This window comes from Tenrec ecaudatus, chromosome 6 (assembly GCF_050624435.1).
Source record: "Tenrec ecaudatus isolate mTenEca1 chromosome 6, mTenEca1.hap1, whole genome shotgun sequence".
Taxonomy (NCBI): Eukaryota; Metazoa; Chordata; class Mammalia; order Afrosoricida; family Tenrecidae; genus Tenrec; species Tenrec ecaudatus.
Genome location: NC_134535.1, coordinates 6,549,281 through 6,564,914, shown reverse-complemented (window position 1 = coordinate 6,564,914; position 15,634 = coordinate 6,549,281). Strand labels below are relative to the sequence as shown.

Sequence of the window (15,634 nt, the reverse complement as noted above, 5' to 3'; positions counted from 1 at the left end):
GGGTTCAAAGTGTTTCCTCAGAATCCTCGGAGTGGGTGGCCAGGTAAAGACTGCTGAGCCCTTTCTCTGCCGTGCCTCACGCGCTCACCTGGGTTGCCCACGGAGTATCGGGAGTTAATGTCGTTGTTTATGCTCAAGTTCTTCAAAAGTACTTTATAGTCCACTTCACTTTTATCAACGTTGTAGTGACTTGAAAACCTAAAACGCAAACGATCGTTAGTACTTGGAGCACGTGCTCTGTGGGATCACAGAGGAGCCTAGTGTTGGTCCTATGGTGTCCGCTACAGTGTGGCTGGGTTGGTCAGGCAAAGGGTGTGAGCGCACCCAGTTGCAGGCAGGGGGAGACCTGGTGCTTTATTTCCAAACCCAGAGAGCCAATCAGCCACTGAAAACCCCATGGGCACCTCCCCCCAATTGGGAGATCACAAAGGCAGCCCTGAGCCCAGCCAAGAGGAAGGCGGAGGAGAGGACTGGGACCCGGACAGCAGGGAGGGAATGGCATGAACAAGAGCCCATGGAAGGGGGTGCATTGCTGCGTTTCAGCAGATGGTCTGTAAAACGACGATCTCTGGAGACCTTCAACTCATTCTCGGTTACACGTGACGCGAGCAAACGAACAAAGCCTGCTGGGGCAAGAGCTCTGCTTTGAGGCGCGTGGGCGTGATGGGCCAGGAACCAGCCTCCCTTCCGGAGTGCGAGGTTGTCACCCCGTCTCCATGCCTGTGTCTCCCGACAGATAGACTTCCACAGGCAGGCCAGGACAACGGGAAGCTCGGGATCAACGGGGCGGGCATTAGGGGTGCACACACTGATCAAGAGACATACAAGCTCATCTCAAACAAAGGGACAGGTGGGTTTGGGGGCCTGTTCGGGGAAAGCTGTGCCTGTAACCCCCGAGGTGGCCCCTTTGTGGGGAGGGGAAGGGGACAGACAGCCCCAGGGACAGCAGGGCCGCCCCCCTTTCCATCAGTAACCCAGAAAGTGGTTGTAAGCCAGGATTCGGTGGGCACTGCCTGGGGCCGGCCATGACTGGGACCGAGCATGCCCTGTGACTAAAGAGAAACTGAGGCCCGGGTGGCCTACGGCTTCACCCTGGTGAAAAGCAGAGGGGCAGAGATTTCCCAGAAGCTTTCCGGGGTGTCTACAACTCAGAAGAAGCCTGAGGGACACGGTGGCATTGTGCACCCCTAAAATAGACCCAGATATTCTTTCTAACGCTGGTAATGGGGTGTCTCCATTTCCACCTCCGTGGACCTGAAGAGGGGTGTGTTGGGCTAGTCTGGGGTCCCCACCAGTTGCCCACTTCTTGAGCTCCAGATCTCAGGGTGCTCAAGCTCCGCTGCCACCACCCACGACATGTGGGGCCACACATGGATGCCGCATGTGGGGCCACACCCACTGCGCCCCACCAGCCAGGACTAGGAGGGGCCTAGCTGCCTGCAGTGGTGGTGCTCCCGACGCCCCCACGCACACACACAACCACAAATACACATTCGCACACACGTATTTGCAGACAGACACACAATCTACACATACGTACACATTCACATACACACATAAAACACTCATAATTTCCCCGTATACTCACACATTCACACACATACCCGTATACCCCACACATCCTCTCACAAACACACATGCCGCACCCCCACCATACACAGCCCACACCCGCACAGAAATGCACGCCTCCCGCAACACCTCTCTCCCTTAGCACATACACACCCACACCCACAGCAGATAAAGGGGTCGGTGGGATTTTGTGTTTCGGTTTGGCTATTGTTGTGATTTGCCTTGGTTAAGCCCCCGTGTCCGATGGTGCACGTCTGTTCCTGGAGACGCGGGGTTTGGGGTGAGCTCTGCGTTGCTGCATTTATAGTAGGTGGCCGGTCCTTGGGTGTCTGGGCTCCCTCGTCTCCATATGTCCCAGTTTCTATAATTGTGGAATCCCAGGCTGTGCTCTCAAAATGCAGTCCCTGGCATTTCAAGGACCGGTCGTTCCTGTTTTCCACATTCCACAGGGAGGATCGCCACCGCTTCCTTCTCACCCACCTGGGGTTCCGCTGCCATGAGGCTGGCCTGCTCTTCTCGCGAGAACGACTGCGCTGAGATGAGATCTTAGCTGCCTGCTGGTCGCGCTGAAACTCCCTGAGCAGCCCCATCCTTCAGGCGGCCTCTTGCCGTGGGACGGACAATAAGGTTCTGAGCGCCAGCACCCAGGTGGGGGCACTGATGGCAGTCCAGTGGTGGCACCCGGATAACCGTCAGGAACCCCAGTCTTCCAGTTTTCCTGGAAAACCCAGCCTTCCTGAAAATAGCCAAGTGCTGCTCAGAGAACCCCAACATCCTAATACGTAGTCAACAAGCCCAGGGGGTGCAGAGGGTGATAAGCCGGCTGCAAACCAACCTCAAGGCCAGCAGTTCCCATCTACTGGCCGGTCCTTGGGAGACAGATGACGCTGTCTGCTCCCATAAAGACCCCCAGGGGCCATTCTGCTCTGTGCAGTCAGAATCAAGTTGGTGGCCACGAGCCAGTGAGTCCACCAGATCAGGGGCCAGAGGGAATCCCAAGGGAATCCTTCCTACCGGTAAATCTTCAGGAGCAAAGTCTCAGGCCGCACAAGAACTTCGAGCTCCGTGGGCTTTGAGAAGAGAGTAACCCAGCAGACACTGCTCAGAGAAGCAGAAGGGCCTCCTTCACCACCCTGAGATGGAGCAGGAGACCCAGGCCTACAGAGCCCAGCAGTCAGGGCAGTGAATGGGGGGGGGCAGTCAATGACACCACCACTGACCATCTATCAACCCTCTGCAATGCTGCTCCATGCACTCTGCCTCCAGCTTTGCTCAGAGGTTCAGGCAGCAGGCTGTCCCTTAGTGGTTTCTTGGTTGGTTGGCTAGTTGTTCAGTTGTTTATTTGGTTGATTGGTGGTTTAGCTGGATAGTTGGTTAATAGGTTGGTTGATTAATAGGTTGACTGGTTGGCTGGATAATAGGTTGGTTGTTTAGTTGGTGGTTGTTCAGTTGTTTTGTTAGGTGTTTGGTTGTTTAGTTGGCTGATTGCTTGCTTAATTGGTTGGTTGCTTAGTTGACTGGTTGGTTGGTTGGTTGGTTGGTTAATAGGCTGATTGGTTGTTTGGATGTTTGGTTGGCTGTTGTTTAGTTGGTTGACTGGTTGGTTGGTTGGTTAATAAGTTGATTGGTTAGTTGGCTGTTTGGTTGGTTGTTTAGTTGGCTGATTGGTTGTTTAATAGGTTGACTACTTGGCTGGTTGGTTAATATGTTGATTGGTTGGTTGTTTAGTTGGTTGGCTAGTTGGCTGGTTGGTTAATAGGTTGATTGATTGGCTAGCTGTTTGGTTGGTTGGTTTGTTGGTTGACTAGTTGGCTGGTTGCCCACTGTTGAGTGTACGCTGTTTTGCCTGGAGAACCCTGGGAGAAGGATGCAGGAAAGGGGGAAAGCAAGCACAGAACCTGAGGGGTCTCAGGACAGGCTTGGATAATGACCTCATCTCTGGCCCCTTGAGGGGCGGGACAGTATTTTATCAAAGAATGAAGATTCCTTTCCTGGGGATGGGATCTTTATGGTGAGACACGGTCCCCATGACGGTAGCACCTACACATGATCCTGACTGTGCAGAAGCCCCTGGGCGGTACAAAGTGTTAACTGGGAGGCTGGTGCGGTATGCACCTACCCAGAAGTGCCTCAGAATTAAATCTGAAGAACCTGCTTCGGGAAGGTCACCGCCTAGATATGCCCAGGTGCCAGGTCTTCTGGGCACACACGGGATTGCCAGGAATTAGAGTCAACTTGACCGGGCAGCTGTTTCACTTCTGTTGGTACCTGAGGGGGGGTGGGGGGGGCGGTCGACTCTGAGTCAGAATCGGCTCAAGGCTGTTGGCTACCTTTCGGTCTCCTGGCTTCCAAGTCCAGGCCCTTCCCATCACACCAAGCGCTGCACGTTGATGGGCGGGGAAAGCACAGCGCCGACAGAAAGAAAGACTTCAAAAAAGCCTTGTTTCCTGCTTCAGCCAGCCAGCCACCCCTCAGTAGGCAGAGTTCGAGCTGACAGGGTGTGTCTCTGTTCTGGAGGAGAGAGCAGGTAGGTGAACGGCCGCAGGAAAGCCATCAGGAGAGGGAAGACGCAGCCTGCGTTTGAGCTGGGCTCCCTCTGCTAATAGGAAGCAGTTCTCCTCCACAAAGTTCCTGCAGCCGTGTCCTCAGAAGGGCGTTGTTTTGGGAGGCTTAAAGAAAAGGGAAAACGCACACACACACACACACACACACACACACACATACACACACACGCACACCCTTCTCAAAAAACCTCAAATGAAAACGTGTGGTGTTCTTTATGATTCAATCCTTCAGAGATGGGGATACAGACAGCCACTTTTTTTTATAGATTTACTGGGCTGGTGACTGCCGTGCCAAGCACAAGGTTTATTGTCAAATAAAACATTGTTTTGTTTTTTGATTGCCTGTTTTAGGAGAGCGTTGCTTCTGTTCTATAATTGCCCGCACAAAATTATTTAATTTGTTTTGTTTGGATCTTATTCTGAACACTTTCCCAGCTGGAAAAAAAAGATGTAAAAATTAAAACATCGATTATGTCTTTTCTATTGTGAGGTGGGTTATAAAGAGAAAGGGGAGAGAAAGCGGGGGACAGAACGACTTGCTTTATTTATTTTGTTTTTTTACCATCTTGAGAGCATCGATGGAAGGAGGTCTCCTTGCATTTCAGATGCGGTGCACACCCTGGGCGTTCTGCTTCCCTGGGGCGGGCACAGGCTCTCCGCTGGGACTTCCACGTGAGCCAGCCCATCCGCGACAAGGAGGCCGTGGGTTTAGGAGGCAGTGCACCAATGTGTGACGTGGACTTCCTGGGCTCACGGGGAAGGTGCGGAAGGCTGGGTGCTCCCGTGGGTGGCCGGGAGACGATGGAGAAAGTGCCTCTTGGCCTGGCGCTTCATGTGGTGGGCAAAGTCTGGGCCAGCCTTCTAGAACCGTCCATTCCGCACTCAAGGAGCAACCCAGGCAAAGCACCCCCGAGGCTTCTAGATGATCTCAAGGCCATTGGCGCCTCAAGAAAAACAAACAAATAAACAAAACCCCCAAGTCTCGCAGGCGCTGCACACTGCCCTGCCGTCAGGAGCAGCTGGTGGTGGTGGCTTCTGAAAGCTCCATCATGTTTCTCACCCTCCCACAAGCCCTCCCAGGAAACCTTCTGAGGGAAATTAAACTCCATGATCAGAGCCATGGAGAGAGAGAGAGCCAGCAGGGAGGGCACTGACGGATGAAAACATCTTCAAATTGCTCGCTCTTCTTCTAACCCCGGGCCTTGCGTCCACCCCAGCTCCGGAGGATGGGCTACGTAGGGACAGGCAGGTGGAGGGGTCCACAGAGCCCAACAGGAAGAGAGGGGCTGTCAGGAGACGGACGACTTACATAACCCAGCTGAGCGCAGGTCTGCCGGCGCGAGGACACGCGCCCTGGGGCACTTGAGGGGTGGGCTCGTGGTCACTCGCCATCATCTTTGAGATATGTGGGGGGCTTGGTGGGCACGGCAGGCAGAAAGGCCCGCCAGTGCTGCTTTCTTTTCGATAAGACCCAGAGTTGGGACAGCAGAGGAGGGATGGGTGGACCAGTAAGCCCAAGGGGCACCCTTGTGAAACTGGCTGGAGATCTCCCCGTCAGCCCCCTGTCCTCCTCAGTGTCCCCCCATTCCCTTACCTGGTGTACTCGTCCTCGCCCATCCTCAGGCAGAAGGTCTCCAGGACTCTCCTGATCTCCCACGGCTGCAGCAGGCCCGTCTTGTTCACATCCAGGAGCCTGAGCGCTTTGTGCAGGGCTTTACTGTTCTTGGAAACCTGTGCGTGGGCACCCGAGCGGGCACAGGAGAGAGCATGCCGGTGAGGACTCGCCACGGACGGCGCATGGATGTCTTGGCATGCCTCTGGTAACAGAAAGGTGCTCTGAAAGACCCGCCGTGGTAGGCACCGCAAAAGGACATGACTGGCGGGGGATGGGGGGGGGGGGGAGAAGAATGCCTAGCATTTATTGAATGTTTTCCAGGCAGTTTTCTCTGTAAATGGTCATAGAAAGGTTTTTAAAAAGGAAAGGACACACACACACACACACACACACACACAACACCTCTTTCTAATGTAAAGCAGGAAGTCTCATCTCCAGTCTACTCCCTTTTAATGAAAAGTCCTTTTTGGGTGTCTTTAACTGACACTTAAATAAACTATACTTCTGGCAATCACTAGACTCATACAATTTTTATTTTCCACAGCCAAGCTCAAGTTAGGTTCCCTCGGTTGTATCTGATGGTACACATCAACCCATCTGAGTTTTATGGGTTTTTTTGTTGTTGTTTGCTTAAGATGTGATGGCAGAGTTTCATAGAGGCAGTGACTGTGGATTTACTGGGCAGGGGAGGCTGCGGAGCTCCACACAGAGAGGAAACCTAGCCCTGCCTCTCAGCCCAAGGCCATGATGGGGAAGGACGAGAAACACGTCCTGCCCCCGCCCACCAGCCCCAACCCCAAGCTGCAGGCTCCCACGGACCCAGCTCCGAGCCACATGGTTTCGATCCTCCACGTCTTTAGATACGGAAACACAAGTACAGAGAGTCTGCCTGGATCACCCAGCGTGGCTACAACCCATCTACCTTTAGCAGGTCACAGGGAAAGAAGAGGTACAGGAACTAGACACCGGAAGTAAGAGCCAAACAGACAGATGAGGGAGACAGAGGCAGGCGGAGTGGGGGCCTCGGGAGAAGAAGACAAGCTGGAGGTCTTCCTGCGGGAGGTGACATGGGCAGGAGGGCTGGCCGCGGGCAGTGCTGCTGGGGCATCCCAGCGACTCAGCAACCTCCTCACAGCCGGTGGTGGCTGGGGAGTTACACTGGCCAGGGAGGTGGGGCTCCTGGCCCGGAAGAACCGCTACCCCGCCAGACCTCTTCTTTCTCTCTTGCTACCTGACAGCCAGTCGTGCTGACTCCTGGGCTCCTGCACAAGCCTTCGTTCTGGCAAAGCCAGCACACTGCCCATCCTGGATCCCCATCGGAAAGACGTGGGGTGGCCGGAGAGAAAAGGGCCACCAGGCTGACTCACCTAACTGCCCTGGCATGGGGGCCATCCTCTCGAGTGCCCTGTCCACTCCAGACAGTCATGCACACCCACGGTCTCTGAACCCCAACTGCCCAGCCTCTCCATTGCTAGCTCCGTAGCCATGCCTAAAGCCTGCCGGGCATTCTGCCACAGTATGTGCTCAGCCCCAGTCTGCTCACAGCAGATGGACCCACCACCGCCCCCCAACTAGCCTCAAGCCTTGGTTCTCTGCACAGAAATGACCTCTCCAGGGGGTTACGGGGTGTCCCTACTCTCCAGGTGACCTCAGAACCACTCCACTCTGAGTTGCCCGCTACCCTCACCCACCCACCACTGCTCCACAAATGGCCGTGTCTCCGTCTCACCTGCCAGAGCCTCCAGCAGCCAACTCAGCTGACTACTCCTACCTTCTGGAAGCACCTGTCCATCTTGGCTTCCCAACTCCCACCCTGCCCCACTTCCCCTCCGGCCCTTCCTTCTCCCCACTCTGGAGAGACTCGGGGTGTGGGGCCCAGATTGCTCCCGACGACACGCCCTGCCGGGGATTGCCCAGTCCTGCACAGTCCTCCTCATGTGGAGAAGCTCCCGTATCTGTGTCCAGCCCTGGCCTCTTCCCAGAGCTCAGTTGAGACAGCCAACTCATTCTCCAATGTCCACTTTGGCCCCAGCAGAGCCCCACTCTATCATCCCAGTGGACCTGGTACTTTGTCCTCCCCGTCCCTCCAGTCTGTCTGCATAGCCAATGTCGATCCCAGAATCCCCCTGTCTCACCACCGCCCCTCGACAGCCACTGCAGCTGCCCCCATGGAGCCTTTCGACATCGCCCGTAGAGCCCACACCTAGTTCTCCATTCAGTAGCCAAAGAGCACCCTGCCCCTGCGTGAAGACCACAATTGGCTCCCAACCCATTCAAAGCCTCATGGTTTCCCCCCAGGACGCAGCCAAGTGGGTCTCACACCCCACCATTCAGCCCTGACGGCCGGTGCTCAGGTGTGGGGCACCATGCTGGGATCCAACCCCTGGAGGCTTTGCCTTTGCAGTTCCTGGTGGCATCATGGATTATGAATTGGGTTGCTAGCTTCACAGTCAGGAGTGCAAAACCACCTGCCAGTGTCCAGGAGAAAGACGAGGCTACGACTCCTGTAAAAAGGTCCAAGTTCAGAAACCCTCCGCAGTGATTCCCTTCGGTCCTACAGGCTGGTTCTGAGGCAGAAATGAGTCCGCGGCAGGGAGTTTGGTTTTCAGTAGCCGGAATTCAGCCCCTCGCTAGGGTCAACTAAGGAGCCTTGGTGGTGCAGTGGGTTGAGAGTTGGCTTGCCAACCACAAGGTCGGTGGTTCAAACCCACCAATTAACCCACAGGAGTAACTGTCTACTCTTCTAAAGATTCACAGCCTTGGAAACCCCACGGGACAGGTCTACTCTGTCCTATAGGGTCACTGTGCATCACACTTTATCTGACGGCATGGGTCCAGGCCAACTAGGCACCTACCATTTCAGAGGGAGTGGACAGCCTGAAGTAACAGCCAACTGCCCTAAGCTCCTGGCACTGCCCAGCCCCACCCCATTACTACTACTTCTGCCCTTCCCTGCATAGCTCCGGGTATGCCAAATGGCTCAGAACCCAGGGGCAGGCCAGGCCCTCTTCTTCCTTACCAAACCTGCAAGCCCTTTTGTTAGCAGAGCCCCCTCCTCAACCCCAGGCCCCAATATCCTCACCCTCAGCTCTCTCTGCGGCAGCGCCAGGCTTCCCAACTCTTCCTGACACCCCCGGACTTCTGTGAGCTTGCTCCATGCCTGGTCGGCCCTTCCTCCAGCACTAGAACAACCCACTCGTTGGGGTCTCCGACACGTGCCCCTGGGCATAGCCCCTGTGCTGGGGCTAATGAAACGATGATGAAACGGCGATGGTTGGGGTGAAGGCAGCTAGATACTGCTGGGTGAGGGGAGGGAGGAAGCCCAACCTGGATCACTTGGGCTGCAGCCTGATGACAGCTCCCTGGTGTCCTAAGCCTTTCGCATGAGAGAGAGAGAGAGAGAGAGAGAGAGCAGAGTCAACTGGAATCCTCTTGGGCTCTTCACCTTCTGCCGGAGCCACATCTTGTTCTGTCTGGTTCTTCCATCTCCTACTGATCCCAGGCACCCTCCGTGGACTATGACGGTGGAGTAACTTGGCTGGATGACGTTGGGCCTCTGCATCCACCAGCCTGTGCCCCCCGCCCCCACAACACACGCCTGTCTCCGCTTCATCATCCTCCTTCCTGCCCATCGGCTTCCAAGAGTCAGAAGTCTGTCTTGAACGGGTCTAGACTGAGCTATGTCCACAACAGTGTGAGTGTGAGCCAGTCCTTGGCAGTCACTCGCACTCGGACCAGTTTGTTGTTCTTTCTGGGCCTGTTGGTTACCTCGTTCACCACGAGGGGGAGCCCCTGGGAGCAGGGCCTTGGTGCTGGCTGTGCTGTGGGCGGTCCAGCGCAGCCCCTGGATGGACAGAAAAGCTCATCGATCCTGGCAGAAGTAACACTGAGGCTTCCCACTGCCCCCTCGGCCGCTGGCCAGTCGGTCTGTGTGTTGCTGTCAGGTGGGATTTTAAAAGCCACCAGGGTCAGCCATGGGGGCAGGTTTCCTTGGAGCTTCCAGATTCAGACAGACCAGGATGACAGGCCTGGCAAGCTACATCCACTCCCGCACGGATATCTGTGGAACACGGTATGGCTCGCTTGCTTTTGGCACATCATAAAAACAAACAAACCAAACCAAACATGGAGTTGATTCTGACTCAAAGCGACCCCATGGGCGGGGGTGGGGGGGGGAGGGAGGAGCTACAACTGTCCCTGTGAGTTTCTAAGGTTGCACAGGAATGGCAAGGCTTACTGTCCTGCTGATTTCAAACTGCTGACCCCATGGTTAGCGGCCCAACGGGTAAAGTCTGTGCCCCGGGGCACATCCTCAAGAGGGACTGGTCCTCTTTGGGGGTGCAGGGCCAGCCAGGGCATGGAGGGCAGCCTCTGCCAGACAGTGTCACACAAATGGACCCCAGCAACGTGGGAGGAGGACACAGTGCGACCCACCTTCTGCTCTGTCCTAGGAAGGTCCCCACGAGTCAGAGGCACTCCTTCCGCACCAGTTACAGCCCCCCGGCCCCCCACCCCATGGACTCTCTCGCCACCCCCCCCCCCACACACACACACACATACACACACATACACGCATAACGGGTCTTCTCTCTGGCTTCCCAGCAGCCACACCTTGAAACTTTGGCTTATCCTGAACCTGATGGCCAGGCCTCCCCAGGAGCCCCCTGGCCTCTGCCCTCCAGTCCACGGGGAATGGAACCTTGACAGCCTCCCTCCAAGCCCGGCGCGCTGTCCCATGACTGCCCTGAGCACCCTCCGGAACAAGCGCAGCCGCTCCTTGCCTGAGCCCTCTGGACAGCCTGCAAGCTAGGGAGGGCGCTGACATTTGTCAACGGCTGGGAAATACCGAAAGAGGCATCGTCTTTTATGAGGTGTGGGATCTCAAAGGTCAGTCTCTACAGCTTGACTCTGTAGGTTCGTGACGATGCCCATCGGCGTGCCATCCTCCTCCTTACCGTGGAACCCTCTGCTCTGTCTCCTCCGAGCCACGGGAGGAAGGGCATTGGGGATTTCAAGACAACTTTTAAAAAGCTACACTTAATGGCTCCCAATGAGAGGTTCGGGAGCCAGGACCTGAGGCCGGACCCTCTGAGACGTGTCCCCAGTGTCCTCTCCTGGCCACCTCCTCTTTCCCAGCCCTCGCCTCCACCCCTGCCCTGCGGCGGCACAGCCCTTGATGTGCTCCCAGGCAAGGAGCCCAGGCATTCTCTGACTTCTGGCTCCCTGTCATGCCCCCACGTCTACTCTGAGAGCAGGCATTTGACTCTCTCCTCACTCCAGTGCTGTCCACATGCACTCGGAGAGCAGGCGCCCCGCCCCCTTCCTCCCAGGCGGCGCCTGGGTCTGGTACATGCTCAAGGCCTGGAGGTGCGTGGGGAGGAGAGAAGGCACCCCAAAGAGAGTGGTCTAGAAATGAGACGGTCTTCGATCTGGAAAGCAGGGCTGGGGCAACAAAACCAATCGCAAAACTCACTGCCATCAAGTGGGTTCCGACTCACAGGGGCCCCCATGGGGTGGGTAGACCTGCCCCTGTGGGCTTCAGAGACTGGAAGTGTGTATGAAAGTAGGGAGCCTCTTCATCCTCCCATGGAGAGACTGGTGGTTTTGAACTGCTGACCTCGGTAGCAGCCCAGTGCATACCCACTCCGCCACCAGAGCTCCCTTGGGCTGGGGGAAAGCAGGGCAGGACGCTCTGCAGGGCTGACATGCAGCCACGGGAACCCCGACTTGTTCTCCTAGCCTTTGGCAGAGGAAGGCTTCTCTCGGCTGGAGGGAAGTGAGGAACACAATCGGCGGCTGCACAAGCCAGGTTGGGTGCCATTTAAGTTGGAGCACAAGATGCATGAATGTGACCAGCGGTGAGAGTGGTGACACCAGGGGGGGGGGCAGGGGGAGGGAAGGGGATGTAGAAAGGGAGAACTGATTTCGGGGATCTGCCTGTAACCTCCTCTCTGGGGGATGGGCAACAGGAAGGTGGGTGAGGGGAGACATCGGGCAGTGTAAGATAAGATAAGGGGGAGTGGGAAGGGAGGAGGAGGAGGGAAAAAGGGAAAATGAGCTGATTCCAGGAACCCAAGTGGAAGGCGAATTTTGAGAATGATGATGGCAACGGATGTATAAGGGTGCTTTACTCAATTGATGTATGTATGGATTGTGATAAGAGTTGCATGAGCCCCAATAAAATGATTTATATTTAAAAAGGGGGCAGCATCATAAATGTTTCCACGCGAAGTGGAGACTGATGGATGTGTGAATGAATACATGAATAAATAGGTGGATGGGTGGAGGAAGGATGGATGGATGAATAAATAGAAAATAAGTGGGTGGGTAGAAGTATGGATGGATAGTGAGTGGATGTGTAGATGGATAACTGGATGATGGGTTGATGGATGATGGGTGGATAAGTGGATGGAGGTGGATGGATGGATGGAAGGATGGATGGATGATGAGTAGATGGATGGATGAGGGGTGTGTCAGTGGATGATGGGTGGGTGGCTGGATGTTGGTTGATGGGCAGATGAATGGATGGAGGTGAATGGGTGGAGAGGCGGGTGGATGGGTAAAGGATGGGTGGATGATGAATGAATAAGGTAACTAGCATTCAAGGTAAAGATCCTTGTACAGGCAGGGACAGGTACCTACAGGAAGGGGAGATGGGCTTTTTCTCTTCAGCTATCGAGTCAGGTCTGTTTTGCGCCTTCCTGGGGAGAGGAGCCAAGAACTAGCAGAGCCCATAGTGCACGTGCAGAGGGGCCAATCAGGGCCACCTGCTCCCCTTGGCTGGCCCGGGCAGGGCAGGTGAACTTCCATGACAGGAAGGAACTCCACGAGCTGTGGAAGCACGTGAGCTGTCCTGTTTATCAGGTGAGGGTCTCAAGCAGCAAGATGATGGGGTGAGGGGTGGCCCCCCAGGAGCAGGAGCTGAGGTGGCTCAGAGTGGGTGAGCCAGACCCTCCTCAGCTGGAAATCTCGAGATGCAGAGACCCTGTGGGTCAGCCTAGCCTGGAGGTGCTGCCACACAGGACACTACATGAGGCTCTTTCCTCCCCAAGCCCCCTGCCAAAGCCCACTGCCCTGCAGAGGGAGGAAGGAAGCCAATGGGGGAGAGGAGGCGGAGCTACCAGACAGGCCTGCCCCTTCCAGCTAAAAGTCCCAAGATGGTTGGTGGGAGGGTGTGGAGGAAGCCAGCTGGCCTAGGCACCTTACAGCTATGTGGGACCTGATCTGTCAGAGGGCAACTCTCCAGGGATAAGCCGAGAGCTTCCGGGTGGGCCCACACACCTGCGAGATGCAAACTACCTACAGGTTGACGTAACTGCTCAGATCCGGACCCCACAGAGTTCAGACTGCTCCTGAGCTGCACACCGCAGAGCGACTGGTGCACCGTGGTCCCGTCCGACTTCCCGGGTGTCCTGCACTTTAGACTGCTGGCAGGCAGACTGAGAACACAAATAAACCCACGTGCCCAAAGCTTCACTCAGGCAACCCAGAATTCCCAGCCGCTGAAAAATCCACCCTGCTGAGGGCCAGGCCAGGGCGATGCTTGGCCACTCACTCAGCACGACTAAGGGCTTTACCCCCACGGCGCCTCAGAAGAAAGGCCTGGCGACTCATTTCCCAACAATCACCCAATGGAAACGCCAAGGGGCACAGTTCTCCTCAGACAACTTGGGTTGCCAGGAGTCGGGGTCAGCCCGACAAGGATGATTGCTTTGTTGTTGTTGTCAAGAAGGAGACTGGTGGGAAAAAGTAGAGTTCTCACCTCCCGCCTGGGAGACCTGGGTTCGGCATACAGCCTCACAGACAGCCCCATGAACAGGCCCATGTACAGCCCCGCGTAGAGCCTCACGTACAACCTCCATGATCCCCACCAGGTCTGAAGACAGATGAAGGGGGAAAGGCCCAGTAACCTACTTCCAGTCAGCCACCGAAACCCCAGTGAGGCCCAGGTCTACCCTGCATTGCATGAGGTCATCCTGGCCAGAATCTACCCAAGAGAGAGCTGGTTTGGTCTGGTTTGGTTTGGTCTGGTCTGGTTTGAAGGCGGCATAGGTGGTTCAGTGGCAGGATTCGTGGCTCCCATGCGGGAGACCAGGGTTTGCTTCTGGCCAGTACACCTCAAGGGCAGCCCCACTTTTCTGTTAGTGGTGTGTGACTATGAGGCTCAATGGGTTGCAGTGGAACTTCCAGACTTAAGACCCACGCAGGAAAGGCCTGGTAATCTAGGTCTGGGGTCAGTGTCAGCCCAGGAGAGGGTCATCCCCTCTGGAAGTCCCTGACCTCCTGCATCACTACCCCCTCACCCCCACACCCCGGAGCATTAGAGAGTCAATGGCCCAGTTGCGATGGAAAAGTATCCTACAAACACAGTGTCTCTGCTCAGCCATGACCACACGTGGTCTAGTGCAGAAATACCGACCTTGCTTTCACAAGGCATGATAATGAATGGGAGGCATGTTCATGGTCATTTTCAGTAGAATGGGAAGGAACTTCTGATTAGTTTGGGGTCCGTCACCCCCACTTCCTTATCAGGGGGGAAATGTCATGGTAATCTCCTCAAACCAAAAACCAAACTCGCTGCTGACTCATGGGGACCCCTGTTGAGCCGAGAAGAACTGCTCCTCGGAGTTTCCGAGATTAACTCCATATAGGAGTCGAAAGCCTAGTCTTTTTCCAGAGGAGGGGCTGGTGGTTTTGAACCACCGACCTTGCAGTTTGAAGCCCAGTGCATAACCACTACACCATGAGGGCTCCTTTCTCAGTGATCTCCATGGTGCTCATGAGTGTGTTTTTTATTACTATAATGGGCAGCGAGGGTTTCATAGGCCATTTCTTCCATATGCTCAAGGTGAATTAATGAGTATGTTTGACCAGCTGAATTCTACTACTGGTTCTTGGAGTGCTTGCCAGTGGGATTTTCCAGCTCCCTGGGTTCTGTCCCTAACGACAGCCCTATGGATCACAAGATCTGATCTGGGAACCACAGGGGGTGGTACGTGACTGGGCAGCGCTGCCTTCCATGTGGGGGGCCATGAGTCTGGGCCCCCCTGCTAGCAGCTAACCACAGCCACTGGCCCTGCCCGGAGGAAGGGCAAGCATTTTCCAGATCATAACCTGCCAGTAAACAGAGATGGTAGCATGTGGCTCCTCCTGATAGCGGTCCTGCTATCCCAGCTCCACTCCCTACCCAGGGCCACGTTTGCTTGCTTGGCTTTCAGCATGAAGGAGCCAGAAAAATAGAACGTCCCCCGCGTCCTGGTGAACCCCAAAGGAAGGGCTCCGGGAGCCCCCACCGTCTGGACTCTGTAGCACCCCCCACCCTGCCTGCCAGTCCTTCCACCACCACCTATGAATCCGTTTTAAATATATAAAGTACTTTTTTTTTTTTTTAACGAAACCCTGGGGGAGGGTGGGGAGAAAGGATTTCTCTTACAATCAACGCTCCAATGCTCATTCTCCTTATTATTCTACTTTTGGCTATTTTGTATAAAATCTTTAATTAAAGTTTTTCTTTGAAATTGTCATTATCAACCCAGAAGAAAGCGCGGGGATTGGGGAGGGGCGCGGAGAGGAGAACAGCACAGCTGTGCAGATATGACGCGCTATTCAGAACGAAATGGACTGGAACGGAACACGTAGCTTGACTGTTATGTTCTTGGTGTTGGCTCTGTATTCTCAACAGCACAGTCTAACTTGTCACTTTATATCGATTCCATCTGTTTACACTCTGCGGAGTATTGGCTTCCTACGGCGCACATTTCCTATTTACCAGCTGGTAGGGAGAAGGCAAACCAGATCGGAAAAAATTAGACTACACCCAGAAGCTCATAAACACAAACTTTCAATTTGAGGACATGTGGGAGGAGAGGCGGCAGGGCATTGCTCA

General features: G+C 55.2%; 1 protein-coding gene across 1 annotated transcript in view; it reads right to left on the bottom strand.

Moving 5' to 3' along the window:
* EFCAB6 (EF-hand calcium binding domain 6) overlaps window positions 1-15,634 on the bottom strand; it is a 276,300-nt gene that overhangs the window by 192,959 nt on the left and 67,707 nt on the right. The window contains exons 7-8 of the mRNA XM_075552609.1: window positions 5,728-5,864; window positions 89-198 (exon numbers count right to left, since the gene is read on the bottom strand). Coding sequence (XP_075408724.1) covers window positions 89-198; window positions 5,728-5,864 — 247 coding nt within the window. The remainder of the gene's footprint in view (window positions 1-88; window positions 199-5,727; window positions 5,865-15,634) is intronic.